The sequence below is a fragment of the Saimiri boliviensis genome, chromosome 5, assembly GCF_048565385.1.
Source record: "Saimiri boliviensis isolate mSaiBol1 chromosome 5, mSaiBol1.pri, whole genome shotgun sequence".
Classification (NCBI taxonomy): domain Eukaryota; kingdom Metazoa; phylum Chordata; class Mammalia; order Primates; family Cebidae; genus Saimiri; species Saimiri boliviensis.
Window position 1 is genome coordinate 109,685,414 of NC_133453.1, and position 26,950 is coordinate 109,712,363.

A 26,950-nucleotide genomic window follows, 5' to 3' on the forward strand; every position below is an offset into this window, starting at 1 on the left:
TACAGGCATCAGTGTGAATTGGATCTTGAGGTTACCTTTTTAAGTTAGGAGAGGTTTCTGAGCATAAAGTTACATGAAGAATCCAAAGAATCACGGGATCAGGGGTCATTCAGACAGAGAATGCTTATTAGACACCCGTGAAGGAGTAACATGGTGATGTGAGGGAGGGGGCTGGGAAGAGAAGAGCAGGTGCGATGACCAGAGCAGACATCTGAGAAGCTGGCATCTGGATAAGAAGGAACCAGGCATTTGAAGCTCAGGGAGAAGTGTTCGGGAGAGAGGAGTCAACAGACACAAATGCCCCAAAGTGGAAAGAGCTTGACTGATTTAAGGAATAGAGAAGAACTAGTGTGCTGGAGCCTCTGACACCTGGGAGCCAGGGTTTCCTTATTTACCACAAGATGAAATAATACACCCTGCACGTGGTTATTATAAGGATTAAATGAGATAATGGGAACTAAGCCCACGCTGGCATATACAACACATATTTTATACACACTAAGGACTAAATGAAGAGCTATGATTACACTTCTTTGCCTTTAAAAGCTGCCTCCACCTACTCCCGACAGTCAGTGGAATGTATCTGGGCTGGACAAGGGGACATGGTGACTTTTATGAAATGGTTGACTGGGAATGGAGAGGCACAGGATGGCAGATGAAAAGCGAGTTAGTAAATTGAATGTTTTATTAGAAACTGTGAGCATTTCTGATGAGGTAGGCAGGCTAGCACTACCAGGTAAATAAGATAGATGAATTTTTATTCACATCCTACGAGGTCCTACTGATGAAAATGTACCTTTTGAACATTAACTCCTTCCTGGAATATGATGTTTCTAGATTTTTGTTTCCCCATAAGCATGGGGCGGGGGGTTTGATATTCCTGGCCACAGACCTTCAAGGGACACAAAGCAAGATCACTGAATCTCATAACACTGTCTAGTGTGCTAGTTTTCCATATACAGATGCTATAGTTTGAATGTTTGTGTCTCCTCCACAATTCATGCTGAAACTTAATCCCTAATGCAGCAGTATTAAGAAGTGAGACTTCTAGAAAATGATTAGGTCATGATGCCTGTTGGAATTCATCAACGATCAAAGGGCTGCAGGAACTAGGTAGGTCTCCTTGTGCCCTTACACCTTTTCTGCCATGTCAGGAGGACACAGTGCTCCTCTCCTCTGGAGGTCACAGCCATGCAGCACCTTCATGGAAGCGAAGCTGGGCCCTCAGCAGACCCCACACCTGCTGGGGTCTTGATGTTACACTTCCCAGCCTCCAGAAATGTGAGAAAGAAATTACCCATTCTCAGATATCTGTTATAACAGAAACAAAACCAAGACAGTAGAATATAAATCCCAGAGTGAACTTTCTATGTGTGAATAGCACAACCTTCCTGTCGTAGCCACTGGTCTTGAGTTTTGATTGCTGGGCTCGGGATAATGACTATTCGAGAGCAGTTCTTGCAGAATCACACACCCAGAAGGGCCACCCAGCTTCACCCTGAGTGAACTGGGCACCATGCACTAGCTGACAGTTGTTTGTTTTGGAATGGCATCTTCAGCTGTATTATTTTGGGACAGATTTTGTTTTCTCGTAAATCATGCAGGAGCACTCTTTTCTCCCACAAAGTAACACACTCTCTCCCAAACTTCTCAAAGTGTGTGACCCTCCTGGTCCAGCTCTTTATCGTCTGTAAAGGAACAGTGCTGAGACCGTGAGGAATGGCAGACGACATGTGGCTTCAGGTAGGCTAAGGGATGGGGTTTAGAGAACTGGAGGAGAATGTGCCCAGCCTGAAGCAGGCGCTGTCACATGCTTCCAGCATATTGTTGCAGCAGAGGAAAATACCTACTATTTCCAGCTTCTCTAATTTTTTAAGAGAATCCAGAAATCCAGATATTTATGGGGTATCTTCCAATTTTTAAGCGTGGGCAGGTAATCCAATGTTTCTAAAAACCCTATGCAGGGGTGCACTTCGAGATCAAAGCCTACATAGCTGTGGGTGGGAGGTGGAGCTCTGTTTTAGAGGATCAGTGCAGGAGGCTGCCAATTTCCTTCCCCTGGTTTCTTCAAGTGGTATTCATGAGGACAGAGCGTATGATACCTGCATCTGTGACCAGGTAATCCTGGTCTTCTGTAGGACTTCATTTTAAAAATGGTATTTTCTCCACTGTGTTCTTGAAGGTCAACATGCCTGCCCAGAGCTTTCAACTGAGTTGCCTGACATCACCTCGCATCCCACCAGCATGGGAGGACTGAGACATATGTTCTCTGGACTCAATTTGAAAAATCCCACTGAAGGGCCCTGAGTCAGCCCAAGTTGAGTCAAATGCCCTCTTTGGAAGGAATCAACTATAAATGGTGTGGGGTGTGAAGTGCTGTGGTTGGCTGAGCTTGGGTCAGGCACTTCCCCCTGGACTGATCAACTGTAGCTGGAGGGCATGTCTTGGTGAACCAGGAGGGTCCTATGTAAATCGCAGAGGAGCAGTGGGAGGGGCATGTCCTTGAAGAAGGAAAATGAGATATCCCCAGTAGAGAGAAACAGAGGGACTCTGTATATTATGGACTGGATGCATTCCCCCAATTCATGCCTTGAAGCCCTAACCCCCAATGCGATGGTATTAGGAAGAGATGGGGCTCTTTGGGGGGTGATTAGGTTTAGATGAGGCCATGAATGGCCCTCATAATGGAATTGATGCCCTTATAGGAAGAGATCAGAGAGCTCTCTCTCTCTCTCTCTCTCCCTTAATCTCTCTCTTCCTCCACTATGTGAAGGCACAGCAAGGAGGCAGCTGTCTGCAAACCAGGAAAAGAGTTTTCACCAGAGGCTAGATCTGGGACTTTGAGCCTCCAGAGCTGTGAGAATAAATGTCTGTTGTGGAAGCCACCCAGTTTGTGGCATTTTATTGTGGCAGCCTGAGTTGACTAAGACACTGCCATAGGCAAATAGACACTTGTTAGGAAAATCGTCCCTGCTATCTCCCTGAACATGAACGAATTGCTGGAGATATCCTTGCTAATACTATGCCCTGACATTTATCAGTTCTGTCACCTTGGGCAAGTTTTTCTTTGTCTTGTTTACTCTCTGAATCTCAGAGCTTTAATTTCTCTAGTGGGGGTAATTGTAATGATCTCCTGGTGCTGTGTGAGGATTAAATGAGATAATACTTCCTAAATGCCTAGGATAGCCCTTCGCACCTTAAATAATAGCTGTTGTTCCTGTTACTCTTCCTACTGCCATGACCTTTGTTGGACATTTTTTTTTTTTTTTTTTTTTTTTTTTTTTTTTTTGCTGATGCTGGAGAGCTGGGGTTTGGTTTTCACACACGGCAGCAATGACCATAGGAATCTACTTCATTTGTTGCTTTGCCTCATTTGCTAACTTGGTGCTACTTTGGTATAAACGTGGTATCAGTCTCTGTGCTGATGGTCCCATGGCACTCTGGGAAGATGGGCAGCAGGATCAGAGGCTTCAGGTAGCTTGGGCTTCATGGGACCATCATTGACAGTGAAATGGTGTTTTGATTGATGAGTCTCAGGGGAAGCCTTGTCCACCTGCACTGCTAGAGCAAAGCTCAGGGGTTGATTCAACCCTGGTTGCCGGGGCCAGTGTGGATGATAAGTGGAGGAGACGATGTTTCTTGGGCAAGCATCAGGACCCTCCCCTGAGTCCCTGACCCTGGGTCTTGCGCTCTGGTCTGCTGGTGTCCCAGGGCTCTCACAGACAAGGCAAAGCTGACGGAGGTGGTGTGTGCAGGAGCCTTGTTCTCAGGGTGTCCAGGAAGGAATTGGGAGCAGGCTGAGGTCGACCTGGGGAGGGTGCTGTCATTTGGCTTGAACCCCAAAGAGTAAGTAGGATAGAGGAAGCAAATGAGTGGTGAAGAGTCTGAGGCAGAGGTGTGAAGTGAGGAAAAGCCTGGAACAAAATGTGGATCAGAACTGCAGACACAGGGAGTCTACAAGAGAGACCCAGGCACCAAGTCACCCTGGCTCTTGAAGCCTGTGGTTGTTTCAGTTTAATATGAAGCTGTTGTTTCTCAGCCCCAGCCGCACCCTTTTACAACTCATTCTGCAATGCTTGAGCTTGAAACCAGGTTTCTGCCTTGCCAGCTTTTCTTTATTTGGTTCCTCCAATCGGGGGCCTTTGGGAGCCCCTGAACCTCTGCGAGGCAAGCGTGGGAATGGATCTTCCCAGTTTCCTGTGTCATGGGAATGGATCCTCCGTGCTTCCTGTGGCCTTCCTGTCTCCTTCCTGTTCCTGGAAAAATCACCCAGCCCTGGTTCTCCCTCACAGTAGGGACATTTCCTTTCCATTGCAGCCTCTGAACTGTTCCCCCGAGATGGACCAGCACCGCCCAAGCAGTGCCTCTTTCTGAGTCCTGGGCCCCAGATCCTCCTGGGCATAGAGACACCAGCACCAGTAGCAGAGATGAGAAAGTTCACAGAGGATTAAGACCTGTAGAAAATTAGGTTGAATGGACGTGCTGCTCTATTTTTCGGCTTCCTCCTCATTTCCATTGGTCTTTTCTCCCCTTCTGCACCAATACCTCATTGTCTAATTACTCGAGATGTGTAATAATTCTTGGTCTTTGACAGGGTAAATCCTCCAGCCTAAGCCTGTGTCTTCAGGACCATCTTGGCTCTTCTTACTCTTTGTTCCTCTTTGTCAGTATCAGAAGCAGCAGATCAAGCTATACAACCACAACCATAACACGACAAAAACAAAACATCCAACCACTTTTGTGTTTTGATGGAAATGCACTGAAGACATAGTGGATATTCTTTAATGTTTTTAAATCAAGTTTATAATTTTGTCTATATAGGTCAGGTACATCTTTTGTTAAATTTACTCTTGTGGACTTTATAAGCTGGAGACAATTTTAAATGATACTTTAAAAAATGATATTTAAAAATGTTGTTAGTGTAGAGGAATGCAATTTTAAAAAGTGAGCTCTACTAGTAATTTAATTAATAAGAGAGTAATGCTAAATTCTCTTATTCATTCAATAATTCACCTGTAGATTCTCTGGGTTTTCTACATGAATAGTCATATTATCTTCAAGTATTGACCGTTTGGCTGTTCTTGCCTGATCTTCACATCAATTTTTTCCTTGCCTTTCTTTGCCAGCTGAGACCCACAATATGATGCTCAATGGAAGTGGTGATAGTGGGCCCTTTACTCCCCTAACCTTAAGGAAATGCTTTTAATGTGCCACTCTTCTATGTGATGTTTGCATTACTGGGTTGAGAAACTTTCTATTTCTAGCTAGCTAGGAATTTTTATAATGAAAGTAAAGTTATAGCAAACGTTTTTTCTTCAACTAATAGGTACTCTTATGATCTTTCCCTTTGAACTGTGAATGCATGACTTTCTTTCATTGATTTTAAAAAAAGTTAAATCCACCATACATTGCCAGAAGAAAAAATTTGCTAATACATTTTAAGATTTTCTTACATCTAGGTTCATGAAAGACAGATTGCCTGTAATTTTATTTTCTTACACTGTTGTGGTTGGATTTTGGCATCCAGGGTATGCCAGCCTCATAAAATGATCCCATTGTCTATTTATTTTCTGGAGGATTTCCAGGAAATTTAGAATTGTTAATCTCTTGAGTATTTGGTATAGCTCTCTGTGGAACTCCGACCTGGTGCTCTCTCTGGGGGAAGAGATCTCTCTAGCTACTGCTCCATTAAGTGGTTATAGGACCATTCAGAATTTTTTTGTTTTTTAGTTTTCCTCAGCATTGGTAAGTTATATTTTTAATGAATTTACACATATTACCTAAGTGTTCAAGTTTATTGGTATAATGTTGCTGTTCTTGTATTGCCTTCTTAGTAGCTGCAGAATTTGAAGCTATGTTTTCTCTTTTACTCCTAAATTATTTATTCATGCCTTCTCTCATGTATTTCTTGATTATGTTTTAAAATTGGCCATTTCAAAGAACCAATTTTAGCACTTTTGGTCTATTGTATGTGCTTATTTTTCATTAATGTTTGCTTTCCTCTTTAGTATACTCTCCTTTCCATTTTCTTTAGGTTTATTCTAATGTTTTTCTTAGGATGTTTAGTTCATTAAATTGTAGCCTTTCTTGTTCCTACTATTAACATTTAAGGATATAAATTTCCATCTATACAAGATAACTTCAAAAAGTTCATGGAAAATGTAATTAAAAGATAAAAATTAAAAATATAAACTTTATTTCTCAATGTAAGCACCATCAAGTTCAAGGCAATTTTGTAAGCAATGAAGCCAACCAGTTAGTCTGTCCCTAAGGAACTGAGGGTCCTGGGAATTTAACCTTGTCAATGCAGTCTTTTTACATTATTAGCTGAAAAAAAATTGGTGCTCTTTACAGACTTTTTAAGACGAGAAAGCAAAAAGAAGTCAGAAGGAGCACAGTCAGGATGGAAGGTAGATGCCTCATAGTATCCCGTAAAAACTCTGAGAAATTGCCCTTGTTTGATGAGAAGAATGAGCAGGGTCATTGTTGTGGTGGGGAAGGACTCTCTGGTGAAGCTTCCCCATGCAATTTTTATTACTATTATTTTTTTTGCTAAAGCAGAAACTACTACCTTTCTCAACATACTCTCCTAATAAGCAGATGTTATTGTTCTTTGGTTCTCCAGAAAGTCAACAGCAAAATGCCTTGAGCATCTCAAAAAGTTGTTGCCATGCCCTCTGCTCTTGAGCCATGTGCTTTTGCTCTGACTGGACCCCTTCCACCTCTTGGTAGCCATTGCTTTGATTGTGCATTTTCCTCAGGTGAAGCCGTGTTTTATCTCCTGCTGTGATTCTTTGAAGGAATATTTCAGGATCTTGATCCCACTTGTTTAAAATTTCCATTGGGAGATCTGTCCTGTCTGCAGCAAATCTGGGCACAGTGGCTTGAGCACCCAACAAGTGGAAAGTTTGTTCAACTTTAATTTCTTAGTCAGAGTTTTGTAAGCTGAACCGTTTGAGATGCCTATGGTGCTGGCTCTTGTTTCTGCTGTTAATCAACAGTCCCTTTTGATTAGGGAGTGAACAAGGTTAATTTTTTTTCCCCACAAGTTGATGTGGATGGTCAGCTACTGTGGGCTTCATCTTCAACATCTTCTTGTCTGTTCTTAAAAGAAGTTATCCATTTGGAAACTGCTGATTTTTGTGGGGTGGTGGGGGCATTGTTTCCATAGACTTTTCATAAGGCATCAATTATTTCATTCTTCCATGTAAGCTTCACTACAAATTTGCTGCTTGCTTTTGCTTCAATTTTAGCAGAATTCCTGTTGCTTTGATAAGGGCCCTTTTCATAATGATGTCTTATCCTTCTTAATGCCTTAAATTGGATCCTAACGGGCATGTTTTAACAAGTTAGTACCAGTTTATTTGGGTGCAAAAAAGTTTGAAATCCATGCTTAGTTTTTTTATAATATGCATTTTCTATGAACATTTTGAAGACCCTTTGATTTTTTAAATCAAATTAGCATTTTATTTCATTTTCATAAGCAGTCTTTTAAACATTTTCTAATTTCTATTATTATTTCTTTGACTCGTGCTATTCTGAAGTATGTTGTTGAATTTATATTTATGTGTGTGTATATATATATGTGTTATCTTTATGTTATTGATTTTTAACTTAATTTCATCATGGCCAGAGAATAGGGTTTATAAGATACCAAGATACCCATCCTTTGACAGTAGTTGAGACTTTTTTTTTGGCCTTAGTATGTTAATAAGTTTTGTAAATATCTTTGTGTGTGTGTTTTTTTCTTTTCTTTTCTTTTCTTTTCTTTTCTTTTCTTTTCTTTTCTTTTCTTTTCTTTCTTTCTTTCTTTCTTTTTTTTTTTTTTGAGACAGAGTCTTGCTCTTTTGCCCAGGCCAGAGTGCAGTGGCATGATCTTGGCTCAGTGCAACCTCTGCCTCCCTGGTTCAAGCAATTCTCCTGCCTCAACCTCCTAAGTAGCTGGGACTACAGGTGCACATCACCATGGCTGGCTAATTTTTGTATTTTTTTTTAGTAGAGATGGGGTTTTTAACCACATTGCCCAGGCTAGTCTTGCTGACCTTGTGATCCACCTGCTTTGGCCTCTCTAAGTGCTGGGATTACAGGTATGAGCCATTGTGCCCAGCCCAATTTTTGTAAATATTCTATATAGACTTTGAAGAGAATGTGTATTTCTTTACTGTTGGCTGCTATGGATATTAATTAGTATCTATTTATCTGTTTGTTGTTATCTTCCATCTTCTGTCATCTCTACCTAGCTGCTATCCACTTACCTACCTACCTCTCTTCTTGATCTCCATTATGTCAAGACTGGTGTATTTTTCAAATGTTATGTGTCTCCTTTCTTCTCTCTCTCCCTTCCTTCCTTCTTCCCTCCCTCTTTGAAAGAAGCTGTGTCAATATATCCTGAAATAATGATGGATTTGTCTATTTCTCTGTGAATTTTCTGCCAACGTTTGCTTTATATGTTTCAAAATTGTATTTCTAGATGCATACAAGTTTGTTACTTTTATATTAGCTTTGAGGAGTTGATATTCACACTTTTTTTTTAACTTTTATCCTTTCTGCATTGATAAGTTTTAGAACTATTTTTTATCAATAGCATGTTTCACTTTCCTATTTTGAAAATGACAATCTTCTAAGTGGAAAATTTAATAGATTTCCATTAATTATATTTCTAATATAATTGATTGATATCTAATAACTCTAATAACTCACTTTGTACTTTCTGTTTAATCTTTCCTATATTTGTTTCTCTTGCTTTCTTTTGAATTGATTAGACATTTTTATCTTATCCATTTTTATGGGCTCTGGTTTAGAATTTATATATATTTTTCCTCTTATTTATTTAACAGGTTTATTTAACTTATCAAAGTCAAAATTTAATAAATTATAATTTCCCAAACAATACAGGACCCAAGAACATGCTGATTTTAACTGCCTAGTGTTTCAGTTTTACCATATTTCTAATCTTATTGGATATAATAATAATTATTATTTTTATAAAATCAGTATTTGTTTAGATTTACTTATATTTTGTCATCATGTTCTTGACAAATATGAATACTAGGTTGACAATTTTCTCTACTTTCTCCTTGAAAGTATTATTTCAGTTTTTGTGGCTTCCTTTGTTGCTGTTGAGAAGATATTTGTCAAAATACTGTTGACACGTTAAAATTTAGCATATATTTTCTTTCACGTTACTGCTAATACATTCTTATTTTCATCACTATTTAGCACTTTCACTGTGATATGTCTAGGTGTGAATTCTTTGTATTTATCTTATTTGGGTCTTCAGGATTTCTTTATTCTGAAAATTGATGTCTTTTAATTAATCCCAGAAAGTTCTCAGTTATCTATTACCTCGCACCATTTCTTTCTTCCCCTTTTGGAAATCTGGTTAGATGCAGTCCAGCTCTCCTTACTGAGTCCTCCACGTATCTTTCACACACATTGCAAGTATGCACTTAGTTTTGCTCAACATACTTGGTGCTCAGGGGGCCCATTTGCTGGGAGAGTCTGGTTTTCTAACTCTGGGTCTCCCTTGCCAGACAAATACTTTTTACTTCCTGAGTCAGCAAGCTGGTGCCTTTCTGCATCTTTGTTTCTCTTCTGAGTCCACAGAAACATCCTTCTTGAATTTGAGGCTACTTTCCCTCTTTTGTGCTTTATCTCTTATAACCATGTACTTAGAACAGAAGTGATGCATCTGAAGAGGAAGTTTACTTGTGCTAACTTGATGGAAAACATTACTTCTAAAAGTATGTAAAAAGTGATAATAATGATATTAAACATAAATTAAATGAGCTTTCCTTTGCTGCATGATCTTTTCTCCTAGTTTTGCTTTGTTGTGTAATCTGATAAAGGAGTCTGGGTTCATGTGCTGTAAGTGTTTACATGTCTGTGGGTCTTTATGTCTTAGTAGGTGAATGTTAAGGAATTGTAAGGTGAGATACCCAGGGAACATATTTGCATGCTCTTCACTTCTTTTCTAGAGATAATCGGTTCTTCTGAATTAGGGACTTTGAAAAATGGCAGTAATTTCCATCATTCTGACCTGTGGTGAAGGCAGATTCCCTCTAGTCCATCTCATGACACGAAAAGAAAGTTTCTGAATTCCAGGTCTGATGATGCCACTCCCTGCTGAGAATCCTCCTGGGGATCCTACTGATTACAGAGGAAAGTAGAGACTTCATAGCTGGACCCGCAAGGCTGTCAGTGAGCATCTTCCTGTTTCCTTCTCTAGCCTTGCCTCCTGCCACCTTCCCCTCTCCACCTATACACTCCAGCTACTCATACCACTTTGGATATGTCCCGGCCATTTCTACCTAACCATTTACCTCTTCCTGAAATCCCCCATTCACTAGCTCAGATAACCGATAACTCAATCATGCCTCCTTACCAATTCGGTACTAATAGAGTTCTTCCTCTGAGAAGGGTTTCTTGGTCAACTCCTCTCTCTCCATCCTGCTGTCTTCCGGGTCATACATTGAAGCATCCTGCAGTTCTCTCTCTCCTTGCAGTTAGCAAGTTTTACTGCCATTTTGGGGTGACTTTCTATTATTGTTGCTGCCTCTGGGACCTCCCTGAGGACAGGTATTGTTCTCTATAGACCTAGTGTATACACAAGACCAGGCACATAGGAGTTCCATGCATGTTTGGTGACTTGGAATGAAGCTGTGTTCTCCACTGTCATGTATGGGTGATGCTGGGCCAGCTCAGCGTCCTACAAGTCCTGGTCTGCCTTGGCCTATGAACAAAGCTTCCCACTCAACTCCAGGGCAACACCATCCCCTGGGGCTTTCCTCTATCCTGAGAATTGAGTGTCTGTATCCAGATAAGACATTTCTAGAAGGATGTGCCATTACCCCCTCCATTACCCCATCCCAGGTAGACATCTCTGGTAAAGCAGGGAAATCCCAAAGGAACAGCTACAATGTGGGGTATCTCTGAGAACATGTTTGCCCTGACCCTGAGGGTTTGCTTGAGAAAGTACCTACTTCAATGGGAATGGAGGCCAGCTTTGCAAATGGAGATGCTGGTTTGGTATCCCCACTCACCTCAAGCCAAGCAGCAGGGTGTCTGAGCCCTCTTAGAGCAGTTCTCCTGCAGGCCCCTTGGTTAAACAAACCCCACATTCCCAGGTCTCAATGTGGATCTTCCATCTCAGAGCTAGCATTTTCTAATACGTTGTGTAGTTATTATGTGCACTGGCTGAAGCCTGGGTTCAGCTCTCGGCTTTGCCACTTTATGCTGTGCAATCTGGATGAGCTTTCTAAAGTTTCTTTTCTCTATTTCCTCATTTGTAAAATGGGAAGAAAATAATAACATTGACCTCAAAGGATTGTTGTGAGCATTAAATGAATCAATAGATTATACCTCATACATAGTAAATGCTTAGTACACTTAGAAATGTCAGTCAGAGCTCGTGTCTAATGCACTGTGTAGACTCAGACAAGCCCTTGCTCCATCTCTTAGCTGGGCTACGTAACCTCTTCTGAGCCTTCTAGCAGCTGAGGGCCCTGGTTGTCTCCCATTTCAACAGTCAGTCCCACCCTGGTTGGCTTCCAAACACCCATGGCCTGTAGCCGTGAAGCTGGGCACAGGTCTGGAATCCCTCTCTGAAGGAAGGGCCTTGATGTAGTTGGGGTGATAATCACCATGATTCACTTTTTCTCTTTTGGTTCTGAAGACCACTACCTTGGGGGTGGGATGGAAAAGACTGTGAAATTTGCAAAAGTACCAATTCTTGGTGAGGCTTGTCTAATATTTTAAATTTTTTTATTATATATTTTTGATAGGGGATGTGGAAAAGTACTTGATAGAAGGAAGGGATCCAGAAACAATGACCCATAAAGACACCCATAAAGGTGTCTGATCCTAGAAGGCAAAGAGAAGAGGCACAGCCTGAAGCTCCCTCCTGTCTCGGCCTCTGAAGTGGGTAGGATCTTGAAAAACTTCCTTGATTTTTTTTTTTTTAATTTTTTTTTTTTTTTAAACAGGGTTTCACCATGTTGGTCAGGCTGGTCTTGAACTACCAACCTCAGGTGGTCCGCCCGCCTTGGCCTCCAAAGTGCTTGGATTACAGGCATGAGCCACCACACCTGGCCAACTTCCTTGATTTTGATGGAAACTTCTTTTAATGGTCTTAGCACCCTGAGTAATTACCCTTAATATGCAGGCGAACTTTTCCAATCTTTTCTGTGCTTTTGTAGCATGCTCGAGTTTATATTGCGTATATTGTGTATTTTAATGTTTTTCACCCAACATTATATCACAAGCATTTCCTCAACTTATTAAAAATTCTTTGTAGTACTGTTTTCTTGCTGTAGAATACTGAATTGCAAGTCTGCATCATAATTCTCCTAACATTCCCCTAACGATGCAAATTTAATGGTTCTGTATTTTATCTATGGCAAATAGAGCTATTATAAGCCTTTTTCAAACAGAAATTTTGGCTTATATTTCAGGATTTTTTTTTCAGGATAGACTTTTAGAGGTAGAAGTTTTGGATCAAAGAATATGAACATTTATAAGATTCTTGGCACACTGCTGAATATACTGTCAGAGATGTCATGTCCATGTTTATATTCACCAGCCAGTGCGAGCCTAGTGACCCTGGATAAAATTCTTTTAAATGATCTCTGCCCTAATTAATCTGTTAAAATGCAATACACACATGTACACCCATATTTACTACATATATGTATGCACATACATGTATATATATGAACATATACATGTGCATATACCTATCTATATCTAAATCAAATCTATCTGTATCTGTAACTGTAAAGTTGACCCTTGAACAATGTGAATGTTAGGAGAACCACCCCCATCCCTGCACGGTTGGAAATACATAAATAAGTCTTTTGACTTCCCTAAAACTTAACTACTAATATACCACTATTGAGTGGAAGACTTACCTATAACCTTAATCAATTGTTATATGTATCATATAGTGTATTCTTGTAATAAAGTAAGCTAGAGAAAAGAATACATTTGTAAGAAAATCGTGAGGACTGCGTGAGGTGGCTTGCGTTTGTAATCCTAGCTATTGGGAGGCTGAGGTAGGAGGGTTGCCTGCGCCTAGGAGTCCAAAGCTGCAGTGAGCTATGATTTTACTACTGCCCTCCAGCCTGGGCAACAGAAACAGACTGTGGCTTAAAAACATTATAAAGAAAAAAGGAAAATCATAAGGAAGAGAAAATATATTCGATATATTTATTATTCATCAAGGAAGTGGATCATCGGAAAGATCCTCACCTTCACGTTGAGCAGGCTGAGGAGGAGAAGGGGTGGGTCTTGCTGTCTCAGGGGTAGCAGAGGTGGAAGAAAATCTACGTATGAGTGACCCTGTGCAGTTCAAATCCGTGCTGTTAAAGGATCAGTGGTGTGTACGTATACATGGACATATTTATATTTCTTGATTAGTAATGCAGGTGCACATTTTTCCTGCTGGAATCATTTTTCAACGATTCAATCATTTTTCAATGGCAGATGATTAATAGTGGGTGCAATAAACAAGTTGCAGAACTTCCTTCTGCCTCCCTGGGGGGGTAGCTGCAGGTAGCCACCAAGAATTCCAGTTCAGCTTTGCTGTTTAAAATCTCGAGCCTTGCTTTAAAAATCAAACATGTCTATGAGGGGAAAATCTCTCTCCATATAAACAAACAAAAAATATCATTCTTACAGTACATTTCAACAGGGTATTCATAAAAATGAAAAATACTCATGGTAAAGAGCTTTCTTTACTTTTAGGCAAAATCTCACTGCATTGGCCAATTCTAAGTTTAATGAAGAAGAGGGGAGCAAGGTTTATCATCCCCCACTTTTGTTTTTTTGAGACGGAGTCTTGCTATGTCACCCAGGCTGGAGTGCAGTGGCTCAATCTCAAGTCACTGCAACCTTCACGTCCCTAGTTCAAGCAATTCATTTGCCTCAGCCTCCCGAGTAGCTGGGATTACTGGAACGTGACACCACACCCAGCTAATTTTCGTATTTTTAGTAGAGACAGAGTTTCGCTGTGTTGGCCAGGCAAGCCTCCAACTCCTGACCTCAAGTGATCTGCCCGCCTTGGCATCCCAAAGTGTTGGGATTACAGGTGTGAGCCACCATGCCCAGCCTATCATCACTTTTTTACTAATGAGGAAAAAATCTCCAAGAGGGGAGCCACCTGACTCTGCTCCATGTCCTCACCCAGGAACCTCCTTGTCTTACTCAGCTAGTGAATATCAACTGCAAGATGCCAACGGATTCAACCGTCACATCCACATGTGGGGGTCCAGTCATTGCACAGTGCCCAGTGTTGAATGGATGGCTAGGATTGCTCAGGTTTCAAGTATTGCACAAATATCCAGTTTTGCACAGGCACCAGTATTGATCAGATGCTAGTATCGCACAACCATGCCCAGTATTACACAGGTACATATGGCCCAGGTGCAAACATTGTTTGATGCTAATGTTGTACAGCCGTCCAGTATTTCAGGGGTGCCCGTAGCATTGCTCAGGTGCCCAGTGCTACACAGATGCCTATTTGAATAGGAGCTTGGTATTGCCTAGGGGCCAGTATCGCACAGATATTCTGTACGGCACAGGTGTTGACAGTGCTCAGATGCTAGTGGTCCACAGCTGTTCAGTACTTTTTACTGTATCGGCACCGGCATTTTGCAGGTGCCCAGCACAGAACAGATGCCAGGATTGCACAGGTATCCGGTAATTGAAACATATGTGGGGCCTGCTTCCTCTGGCAGCTCTATGACCTCATTTCTTAGGAAAGTGAGAAAGTGGGAGACAGGTCCCATGCTGGATTTTGTAACCTTGTTGTGAAACACTTCTGGGTATTTTGCCTGACTTCAAGCACAGCCTTTTTTTCTGTCTCATGTCCTCACATGGGCACAGGATGGCCTTCTGACCTGAGAAGGGTGTCAGAGCTGAGCCTGGGAAGAATGGTCATCTATGTTTTCTTCCCTCCTGTGTCCATCCCACCATACACTGCACGCACATGCCTCGGCACCTTTTCTGCTCTCTCATCCCCCGATGAAGTGGGAAGGTGGTGGGCCTCCTCACTATTCTTCTTGCTTCCTCCCTGCCTGGAGGGATGTACCTGGCAGAGAGCTTTCTAATACGCATCCCAAAGAAGAAAACTTGAAGGGTAGCATTTCTTTCTTTTTCTTTTTTTTCTTTCTTTCTTTTTTTTTGTGATTCCTCTAAATTTAATTTTAATTTTATTTTTTTTTAAATTTATTTATTTTACTTTAGGTGCATACTACATCTGGCATTTCTCCTCATGTTATCCCTCCCCACCTCCCCCCACCCCCTGCTGAAAATAACATTTCTGACTCACTTGGGGTCAAAAGCTCAGCCTTCCCCTGGCCTCCCAGACGCATAGAGGGCAGGTCTCATGAGGTATGACGTCTGAATCCTTTGCTTCCATTTTCTCTCTGTGATCCTAGTTAGGTATCTTTTGTTGCAGAGGAGCTGCAGATGTGACTGTGTGATACTTAAAAACTTGGTTTCTTCCACAGAGATTTTAGTTACAAAGGCAGATGAACGGTCTTCATCCATAAACTAAACAGGTCTAGTTTGATCTTTTGCTCCAGGGGCTGTGTGTTCCGTACATGTGGTGCTTCATAACCAATTCAGGGTCACATTGATTCACAATCATGTTTAAAGAAGACTTTGGTGCTCACTTTGGCAGCACATATACTAAAATTGAAATGATACAGAGAAGATTAGCACGGCCCCTGTGCACAGATGACACGCACGTGCACATTCGTAAAGCAGTCCATATTTTTATTTTTATTTTTTAAAGGATTTTGCCTCCATCCTGAGACATCTTTCATAAGGTGCTTTTCTCTATTCAGGTCTCATTAATTTCTAGGCTGTCTTCCGCCTCACAGTATTGGATGCAACGTGATTTGCGAATCTGACCGTATCTACACCCACTTTCCTCCTGTAAAGGGCTCTTACGACCTTCAAAGCAACATCAGTGCCCCACAGCCTAGAGGCCAGCCCCCTCATTACCTGGTTCTTTGCAGTCTCTGGGTCTGGAGTCATCCTTGATTACTTCCATCCGTGCCTCAGGCTCAGGAAGAACTGCACACTGGCAGGTTCCAGTATCACCTCAGTTTCTCTGCATTTGTCATCCCCTTACCTAGAGAGCTCCTTAAAAACCCACCTCAGAATTCTCCCTCCAACAATCCTTCCCTGACTTCCCCTCAGGCCATTTGGTCCTCCATGATGGACTCGTCGCACCTTGAGCTATTTTAACACATCTTTTATTGCAGCCAGTGTCCTCCAGGGCACCGGCAAGGCCTTGCTCAGCTGCAGGTCTCTGACATTGCACCTCCTGTAGTGTCAATGCAGAGAACATTTGTATCCTGAATGAAGGAACTAATGGTGTTATATTTGCCTGGGAACTGAGGTCTGGATGCCTACCATCGTTTTACCCTAACACCTCCATTTGTCACCTTAGGAAGACAATACCCATGCACTGCAGCTATGAGCAAAATGTTCCTTCCTGGGCCCGGTGCGGTGGCTCACGCCTGTAATCCTGACACTTTGGGAGGCCAAGGCAGTGGATCACCTGAGGTCAGGAGTGCAAGACCAGCCTGGCCAACATGGTGAAACCCCATCTCTACTAAAAATACAAAAAATTAGCTGGCTGTGGTGATGGGCACCTGTAATTCCAGCTACTTGGGAGGCTGAGGCAGGAGAATCGCTTGAACCCAGGAGGCAGAGGTTACAGTGAGCTGAGATCACACTATTGCACTCCAGCCTGGGCAACAGAATGAGATCCATCTCAAAAAAAAAAAGAAGAAAAAAAAAGAAAACCACCATGGCATATGTATACCTATGTAACAAACCTGTACTTTCTGCACATGTACCCCAGATCTTAAAGTATGATAATAGAAAAAAAGAAAAAAAAAGATCCTTCCCTGGAGAAAGGAGTGGCCTGACTCTGGGCGTCTCAGTAAGCCCAGAGATGCTTTATCTTGAGAGAGCAGAATATAGAACTTGTTCCTAAGTACTTTTTGAGAGAGAAAAATGATAATAATTTCAGCTACTTGAAAAACAAAAGGTGGGTAATGTATTTGGTTCTAAAAAGACTAGGAGATCTGCCTATCTTAAGCATCAGCTTTGGAGCTCTATAATGTTGGCAAGAGACCTCTTGATCACAGGATGATCTTAGAATAGAGGCTGCTGAACTCCACCCAACCTCATTGCCAGGCCTCTGGATTTATGGATCCGCCCAAGAACCAAGACATTCTCACAGCTGTATGCCTCTATGTGTTCCTGTCATAGCAAACCAATGAAAATGACCAAGCCTGCATCGAGATCTTTCATACACTGGCCAGAGAATGGAGAAAAGTTTTCTTCTTTCAACTCTTGCATGTGGTTTAAGAAACAGAAGATGTTTTTGATTTTCTGGAGAGAAGGCTGTGATACTTTAAAGGCCTATGGGCCCTGTTACTTGGTTCATTGCATTGTTCATTCAGCAACTATCTATTGAGTACTCACGGGTACCAGGCACGATGTCAGACAGGGCTTCCTTGTTGGGAGACAGTTCCCCATTGATCTCTTGCATTTTTCACATCTGTTGAGGGAGGCAGGAACCTCACTGTGTTCTTGACTACCTTTTCCGAGATGTTTGTGCATTAAACAGCCCTGGAAGACCAAGCAGTAGCTCCCTCTAGAGCAAAAGGCAGGCATTTTACTGTCTATTATGAGATTCTGATTTTCTTGGCTCAAGATTTCTCTTCTAGAACTCAACCCACCATATGGATAAACATCCTCTGAGATCACCCACATCACCCACGTGGAATTTGGAGATGAGGAGCTCTCGTTTAAATATGCCGATGTCATGCTGCTTGCTGGGCTGTAAGTAATAAAGCCTTTGTCTCTGACCCAGGAATCTCATGTCTTCTGTCAGCATCTATGAAACTGGTGTAGGCTGGGTTGCTCACTTAAAAGCAGGGCAAAACCTCAGACCCTTCACAATTCTTGGCAAGCTTACATCTTCATTTAAATTACTACTCAAAACATTAAAATGCAAATATTTTGGTCATCATATTACTGATAAGAACCCTGGAGCACTAGAAGTTAAATGACTCTTCCCAGGTCCAGAGCGAGTTAGTGCCCGAGGTGAGATTTTTGTCCAAGTCTGTCCAATTCCAGAGCCATTCGCTTTTCCTAACATCATGCTGACATGCTAAATTGCAAGCATTAAAATGCCTGTACTTCTACTTGTGGCACTGGGCCAGTTAAAATCCTGTTGGCCCCTAAATCGTTCCCGTTGCTATGATGATAAAAATATTTAGGTAAGGAATGAAAAACAATTGAGCAGCCTCTCTCCAGGAAGGACAAAAAGATAAAATCACGAAGGGGAGTTCCTTCCATTAAAAAAAGAAGGGAAAATTCTCTGTAATATTTATATAACAGTTGGCTCCAAACCTTGACCTCCTGCTGCTGCTTCTGGTGAATGGATGAGATCCATCTCTCTCCAGGCAGGATGGGCCGAGTCATGTGAAATTCAGACTAAACAATGGGGCCGCTGGACGAACAGGCGAGTCCCAGAGTGGGGAGGCCTCCAGCTCCACGGCCAGCGTCTAAAACTTGCTAGGCCTTTTGAAGCCCTTTTGTGAATTTCCATGTTGCATTTTCATCTTTTGTCTTGTTTAATTTGATCATTGTCTTATCTGTATGATAGAGACTGGCCTGTTCCTTCAGGAGCTCTTTATTACCTATGCACCAAAGTCCAAATTTCTTAGCTTGGAGTAGAAGCCACCCTATGGTGAAGCCCTTGGAAACTGTGCAGCTGACCCAAGCCTCCCTTCCTCTTTAAAGCCTTTCTTAAGTCCATCTCACTCCCGAGATAGAACCGATCCCACTCTCCTTAGCGTTTTAAATTGATTTGTATCACTACTCTCTCAGCATCCATATGCTTTAGGGCTGGTGTATATTTACATGTCTATCTTCTCCACTAAGCCATGGACCCCTGAAGGCAGAGGCTGCTTTATTTAGCTATGTAATTCCAACACTTACATGGTACCTAATAAATGTTTGTGGATTACAGCTATATACTCAGACATACACATATATATATATTATCTGTCTCTGGATCTGAAATTTAATCACTAAATACTCTTAGTTTGGGAATGAGCACTTTTAAGAAGCACAAATCATCTAAGAAGGTCAGGTTAGGGCTGCTTTGGCATGATGTAATCTAGATGATTGCTTTCCTTTTCATAAGAGTGGCCTGGGTGCAAGTGTCCTGGGTGCTGGAATTGTGGACCAGGTGTGCCGGGCTGGCAGTATTTGCTATCTCTACAAGCTAATCATCCCACCTAGGGCAGGTAGGCTCCACTGCATCATCTCTTCCCACCAGGAGGAGCAACCTCTCATCCCAGAGCAGCTCTGACAGGGGATCGGGATGCTGGTAGAGGTGCCTGGGCCATCATTGTCCAGGACCACTGGGTAGCAGAGACCTGGCTGGGATTCTTTGATTCCAGCACTGATGAATCATGCCAATATCCATGAGTCTTGATGTTACCTGCTCTGCTCCCTGTGGGGCTCTTGCTGACTCATCTCCGCCTGCTGAAGGGAGGCCAGAAGGCCCTGAGTTAAATGGTTCCTCTGCCATTAGAAGCTATGAGACCTCCAGCAAAGCTCACTAACCTTTCTGAGCCTTAATTTCTACAGATCTAAAGGGAGAATAAGGATACCCACTTGCCAGGATTATTCTGAGGATTAAAGGAGGCTTATGTGCAAAGAAGCTGGGATTTTCTACAGAGCTCTGTTCCTTTCCTTTGTCTTCCAGCCCTTCTCTGGCCCATCTCTTCTCTTCCTTTTCTCTCCTTTTTCCTCCTTCTTAACATTTTTTTGACTCTGGTATGTGCAAATTTGTGCATTATTTACCCCAACTGACAATGGTTTCAGGCATGCTGCGGAATGACTTAGTGCATTGCTGGAGAAGGGGTCAAAGATTTAAAAACCTGGTCCCTAATCTAAGAGAGCATTATTAATTGCTCGCCAGTGTGCACTCATGTGTGTGTGTGTGTGTGTGTGCATGTGCACATGCACACATGTGTGTGCGGGCATCATATCTAAGTTGCCCTCTCTCTGATGTGGCTTTCTGGCCTCTGCAGTTAGCCTGCGACAGCTCCCTTCTCCTGGTGTCTGAGCTAGGCCACCTGGGACAACCCTGCTCTGCAGCTTCCATGTCATCACCACTGCTGCTGAGCCTGATTCTGGCTGGTTCTGGGGACCCAGTGGGCTGGGAGCAAACTGTGTTTCAATAGTTTTCCAGGACACTGGGCAGGCAGAAGAGTGAGGATGAAGGGAGGTGAGGAAGGGGAGGTGATGAGTGGCCAGGGAGCCAGGCTTAGTACAGGCAGCTCCTGGGCCCAATGAGGGAGAAAGGGGTGAGTTACGGTCATCCTTCCTCCACACAGGCACCCACACTCTAGGGGCTCTGGAGAGCTCTGGGCTTACCATCTTCCTCAAGCCTTTTCATCCCAATGCATGTCTACGTGTGGGTTCTCGTGCCTCCTCTGGGCCCAGTGGACAGTGATCTGTGCTCCTAAACCTGGGAGATATGGTGCTCAAAAACCTGAAATGGCATTGCCACAGGAAGGGATATTAGAAGCCATTTAGTCGAGTGTTTCCAAACTGTGCTCCGAGGACCACTTGGTCCACGAGTTCTTAGCAGGTATCCTGTGAATAAATGGGGCCTCTGGTTCAACACACTTGGGAAAGGCTGTGTGTACTGCTCCCCTCCTACCAGTATCAGCGTCCACACTGGGCCAGTGAAGACGCTGAGGAGTCTGCACGGCTTTCACTTTGCATGATACATCATTTTCTAAACTGCCTTGTACATATTTATAAATGAAGGCCTGAGAGCTTGGGTCACCAGGGAAAGGTCTCACTTTTGGACCAGGCTTCTTCCATCACTGCTTCTGTGAGCTCCTGACTCATCCTCTCCACCATGGCCCCAGGACTGCCAGCTCCTCTGGCTGGTGGACATCCCACTGAGCTTGCATGTCCATAATCCTCCCAGGGAGATCTATGGGACTTTCTGCCAACTCCCAGGTAGAGATGGTGCAGCCTTGAGAAGCCTGGGCCCCAGGAAGTACCTAGGTGATCCCAGCACCTGGTGTGCAGTCTTTAACCTCACAGCTGCTGGTCCCTGGAGTGACAGCTAAGCTGTTGGGAATCTTGGAAAAACTCATCTGGAAAGGGATGGTTAACCAGTTCCTCTTCTCTTACTGCTGCACACAGTTGTTGACACTAGAAGACAGGGAGCTCTGAGCACTTGACCCTCAACGCTGCGAATCAGGCACCACACAGGTGCCATTATCAGCATCATTTCCATGTGAGGGAGGAGAACACTGAAGCCAGAAGGGTCGAACGAGTTGTTCAAGGTCCTGGGACCTGGAAAGGGTAGCTGGGACCCAAAATCAGACAGTGGAGCTCTGCAGTCTCTGCTCCCACCACTGGTTGCCGTGGTCACTGTTATTGGAAGAACGGGATTTGCTCACAGTTCTGGATCAGGTCCATTTATTCTAATACTGCACCTTGGAAAATCAGTGCTTCAGCCAGTGCCCTGGCCACTGGGACAGGCTATTTCTAGAGGGACATTTCACCCTTCCTTTTGTTTCATGCAGCTGGTGCCTCTGCAGGAAAAGGAAAGCTGATCACTTGTCCTCCCTCCCTTGGCAGGCCTGGGAGCTGCCTGTACTGGCTGTGCTCTCTGAGAACTGGCCCTTGCAGGAGCCGGAAATGAACTGTCTTGGCCCCATCAGAGAACATAATATCAGACAGGTGAAAAGCAAGCCCTGGGTGGCGTTTATCTTTCCCCAGACAACTACAGTAATACTGTTGGACCATGAATGCTCGGTTACATTTCAAATTTATTTCCAATCGTTCTGAGCTGGATCAATGGGAGACAAAGGTACCTTTCAGCTCTGGCACCTGCTGTTTCCCCCAAATGTCAAGGGCTGACATTTGATGCCATTATCCCCAGTCAGCATATAGATGACTTATGTCCTTGCCTCTCCAGCCCCTGGGTACCCCAGCACCCCTTCACCCTCAACAAAGACTTTCCTGCCAGTGACATGATGTTGTCCTGCACTGCCCAGGGGCCCTGTGTGCCCAGATTTTCTCCCACCTCAGTGGAGCAAAGGGTGGCCTCTGAGGTGGCCACTGCCTCCCTGGGTCCCTGGGCGAGGCCTGATGAAGCCCGAGTCCTCCTCTGTTCCTTCCTGGGCAGGGACCTAGTGTTCCCAGGTGCGTATCTTGGGAAGGAGCAAGTGCTCTCTCTGGCTGCCTGGTGGTATCAGTAGGGATGCTGGACAGTGGGGTGCATTTTTCCTGATGGAGCTGGAGAAGGCGTTTGGGGAAGTGAAGTTTGTTGCCCCTCAAATAAAGTACTCCTTTCTGCTGCTGTCACCAGCATCTTGGAGGGCAGGGTCGCCCTGCAGGGCCGCGTCCGCACTCTCAGCAAACTCTGTGCCCTTGGCCTCATTGGTGTGGTACGTGCCCTTGTGCCGGCACATGTAGTGCAGCATGACGAACAGGAGGCAGGCTAGGACGATGGCCACGGCCGCAATCACACCTGCAGGTGGGAAGACGTGCAAGGGTCAGCCTGAGGCAGGGGCTCTGGGACCCGGGACGGGGTCAGGACCCACAGGGGCTGTGTGAGGACAGATATGCTGCCACAGCCTAAACAGATGCTCCTTGATTTTTGATGGGAACCAGGTTCCTGTAAACCCATAGTAAGTCAAAATTATTGTAAGTGAAAATTGCATTTAGTACACCAAACCTACTGAGCGGCAAGGCTTGGCTTAGCTTAAGGCAGCTTAAGCAGGCTCAGAACACTTACATTAACCCGAAGTTGTGCAAAATCACCTGACCCAGAGACTATTTTATAGTAAAATGTGTCATACTATGTATTGCCAGCCTGGGAAAGCATCAAAATGGAAAATTCAAAGTACGGTTTCTACCGGATATGTTTGCGTTCATGCTATTGCAAACTCAGAAACTCCTAAGTTGAACCACTGTACATCGGAGACATCTGTACCAACCCCAGACAGGCCGGTTCATTCCTTTCCCAAGCGCCTGCTGTGCGCTTGCCCTGGGTCCCTGCCTTTCTGAAATGATCCTCCTCGCTCCTTCTCTCCTTTCCCTCCTTCCCTCCCTTCTCTTGTTCTTCCCGACAGCTGTGCTACTAAGCACTCTGCAGACAGCCTAGGATCCTACCCCGGGACTGAAACTTTTTTGGAGGTTTTCCATTCTAAAACCAGGAAAGTCTCAGAAAACAGGGCAGAGCTGGTTGCTCTATGTACAGAATACAGCGGGGAAAAGATGAGGCTATTAACTGTGCTTGGGGCAGTTGTACAGTTTGTGTTTTTCAAAGGCCTGATGGCCCCTCCTCACCCTACCCTGCTCCCATTCCTTCCTGGGGAGTGAGAACTGTGGTGAATCTGCAGGCGGAGCAGGACTTGGCCACAGGAAGGACCAAAGTGGGAGAGGGTCATGAGAGGATGCCAAGGTGGTGTGTGTTGGGGGCGGTCACCCTTCACTTCTGCTGGGACTCTAGAGGGGTGGGGAAGGACAGTGTGAGGCTGCTCAGGAGAGATCAGATCGCTCAGGGCCTGGAGAGTGAGGGGGCAGCAGTCTCATGGCGCGGGGTGTTTGAGTCTGGGTATTTACTCTGAAGCTGCAGAACAAGCCTCTGTCTTCTTAGAATGAGGGTTTATCTGGAGGCCTTGGGGAGAGACTGCTGGAGAATATGGAAAGTCTAAAACTGCTCCCAAGTCCCACCATTATGGAACGATTTCCTAAACTTCCTACTGCCTTCAGGGGAACAATTGTGTCTGCATAATGTTAATAATACCATCTAAGAAGAAAAAGAGCTCAGCGATGCAATGAGTTGGAGAATGCCAGGTTACGCAGAGTCCAACAGGTGCCTTTGATTGCTTGCTGCTGCTGCTTTTCCTTTCTTTTTAAATTGTGGATGTTTCCTGAATTATTAATAAGCTGCTGAGAAGTGTGGATCTCAAAGAAGGATACAGGGCATAGAGCACCTCCCAAACTCGGTTGTTCTTGAAACATAGTTTGCAGTCACAGCCATGACCCATGGGGAGCCACATGCCCAGGGTTCAAAGCAAGGCAAAGGTAAGCTCAGGTTTCCTTGAGGAGAGAGGGTTGGGGGCGCATGGACCCAGGGCAGAAAATAATGTGAGATGAGGGAGATGGCAGGGAAGTCCAAGAAGCCTGGTCTGTCCACCCCCATCCCACCTCCACCCTCAACCTCCCTCACCAAAGCTGCTGTCTCTCTAGCCCCTGAGTTCCTGTGAATCAACAGCCCTGAGAGGGGCCGATAAATATATATACGCACGTACATACAGACATATTTACTCAGGGCTAGACTACTCCATTCCACATTCAAAACCACTGCTGAAGGAGAGAAAAAAATGACCACAGCCACCCCTGCCCAAGTCCTTAGGTCAGTTCTCTCTGGATGTTTTCATCAAGGCCCCTCACCCCGGCTGCTTGAAGGGCTCTTCAGTGACAGCTCACCTGCAATGATGGCAATGTCCGTTGCGGTGGAGGCGGAGGCCATCCCTGGATCAGGCTCTGTGAACAGAGGACAAAAGTCTGAGGTCAGAGAGAAAGACTCTCCATGCCTAGAAGTACTGTGGCTCAAGCTGGATCCTTTGCTTAGGTGTGAGCAGCTCTGTGAATGGGCCCTGGTAGACAGGGGCAGCACAGACCAGGAACCAGGTTCTGCTTGGTCACTGATGGGTTGGAGGAAACTGTGTGAACCTGAACCACCAGGTCACTCCAGTGCCATATGCCTGCACTGAGGGTGGTGCTTGCACCTGGTAGATGCCCAACAGATATCTGTGGTGTGTATGAAGGCAGAGGCTCTTGTTGTGTTTAAGACAGACTGTTTGTGGAGTACCTGCTGCTCACACCAGGTGTCTCAGTCCATTTTGTGTTGCTATAACTGAATACTTGGGTAATATATAAAGAAGAGAGGTTTATTTGGCTCTCAGTTCTAGTGGCTGGGAAGTCCAAATTGGGCAGCTGCGTCTGGTGAGGGCCTCATACTGCTCCCACTCACAGCAAAAATCAGAAAGGGAGCAGATATTTGCAAAGAGATCACAGGTGATAGAAAAAGCAAGAAAGTTTAGAAAGCTGAGCGTGCTTTTATAACACATTGCTCTCCAGTAACTAATCCAGTCCTGTGACAGAACGAACTCCCTTCCTCCCTCAAGGGAGTATTAATCTATGCATAAGGGATCTGCCCCTATGACTCAAATATCTCCCACTGGATCCCACCTCCCATCATTGCCACATTGGGAATCAAATTTCAACATTAGTTTTTGTAGGATTAAACTACATTCAAACCATAGCACCAGGTGTTACTTTAGTTGCCTTCTATCTACTATATTATGCAGTCTTCACAGCAATCCTATGAGGTGCCTGGTGTTATTGGCCCTTCTCACAGGAAGAACACCAAGACTCAGAGATGTGATGTTCTCATGATCACACTGCTCATCCAATGTCAGGTCAGGACTTAGCCAGTGCTCTTGCCTCTGGAGAGCACTTCCTTTCTTTCTCTCTTGGAGAAGCCCTTTCCAGGCCTTTATATAGACTCTCCTGTGGGAAAGACCACTTTATGGCAAGTTACTGAGTGTGTTTTTTTCACATCTAGGAAACATGCAGGTCCCCGATGTCTTAGACATCCTAGCCAGTCTCCACTGGGGACCTGCATGTTTCCTAGAGCTACTGCAGAGAATGCCTTCTCTCTTCTGGGAGGTGATTGTGAAGAAGGATTTATTGGACCACAGAAATATCAGTGTTAACATGAGAAATCCCATGTTCACATAACAATGGCTCTGCATAATAAGACAGAGAAGGATGCGTCATCATAGTCATTTCCACTCAGATAATCACTTTAATTATAGTACTATGAGGTCATTCTCCCAGTGCAGTAGCCAGATGCCTCTTTCTTATAAGATACTGGCTGCTGGCGTCAGGAGTCATAGTGCATGAGGGGAAAACAGACTCCAGGCTAGAGGTCCTCTGCAGGAAGCAGGTGGGCCAAGCTAGAGGGGTCTGGAATCAGTAAGGAGCTTGGAAGTGGGGAAGAACATAATGTAAGGCATTGAGCCAGCAAAGGGACCCAGTGAACACACCAGGAGTCAGGGCCTGGGGAGCCAGGGACCTGGCAGACTGGAGGATCCAGCATTCACAGTGCTTCTTTAGTAGCAAGACCTGAAGCAGGAGCCATAGCAAGTTCAAGTGGGTGCTGGACTTTATTACACAGAGTGAGCAAGTGTAGCCTCCCATTTGGTACCTAGCAGATAGTAACTAGTTGATAAATATCCACTGAATGCATGAGTGAATGCGTGCATATGTAAGTGAATGGATTTAGTGGTGGGGTTCTAGACTTTTCCAATCACTAAGCACCTCAAAGTTCAGACAGAAAGAATAACGCCTTGCTTAAGTCAGCATGGATGATTATAGAAGCTCAAATACCCAGAACTGCCCTTAGAAATTTTCCAGATGAACACCAGTATTTCTTATGACACTTTGTCTGACACAGTCAGGGTTAGAAGAGACTGTTAGTTCTTCTTCTTTTAAAACAACTAATAATTGCTTACTAGATGCCAGGTGCTGCTTTGAACATTTAATGCATTTTAACTCAGTCCTGGGCAACAATTCCATTCCATAGGAGTTATTATTAATCCCATTTTACAGATTTGGCAACTGAGTCCCAGAAACGTGTTATTTTCCCCAGCTTGTAGAACTACCAGGAGAGTCAGAAGTCAATCACTTGAAGCTCAGGCAGCTTTGAGTCAGTGTGTTGAACCCTGCAGGGCACTGCCAAGTGGAGAGCCTTGGTAAGCTGGTTTCCAGATGAGGTATTGCCTTGAACAACTTGGGGCACATT

The 26,950-nt window shown here is 44.0% G+C and overlaps 1 protein-coding gene and 1 pseudogene across 2 annotated transcripts in view; one reads left to right on the top strand and one right to left on the bottom strand.

The window, feature by feature from the left end:
• The first annotated feature begins 15,666 nt into the window (after positions 1 to 15,666).
• On the top strand, positions 15,667 to 15,779 carry LOC120368281 (U6 spliceosomal RNA; annotated as a pseudogene).
• Positions 15,761 to 26,950, bottom strand: part of GYPC (glycophorin C (Gerbich blood group)) — a 41,727-nt gene continuing 30,537 nt past the window's right edge. For both annotated transcript variants that reach the window (XM_039480061.2, XM_074399828.1), the window contains exons 2-3: positions 24,568 to 24,624; positions 15,761 to 22,600 (exon numbers count right to left, since the gene is read on the bottom strand). In XM_039480061.2, the coding sequence (XP_039335995.1) occupies positions 22,404 to 22,600; positions 24,568 to 24,624 (254 nt within the window). In that variant the 3' untranslated portion in view covers positions 15,761 to 22,403. The remainder of the gene's footprint in view (positions 22,601 to 24,567; positions 24,625 to 26,950) is intronic.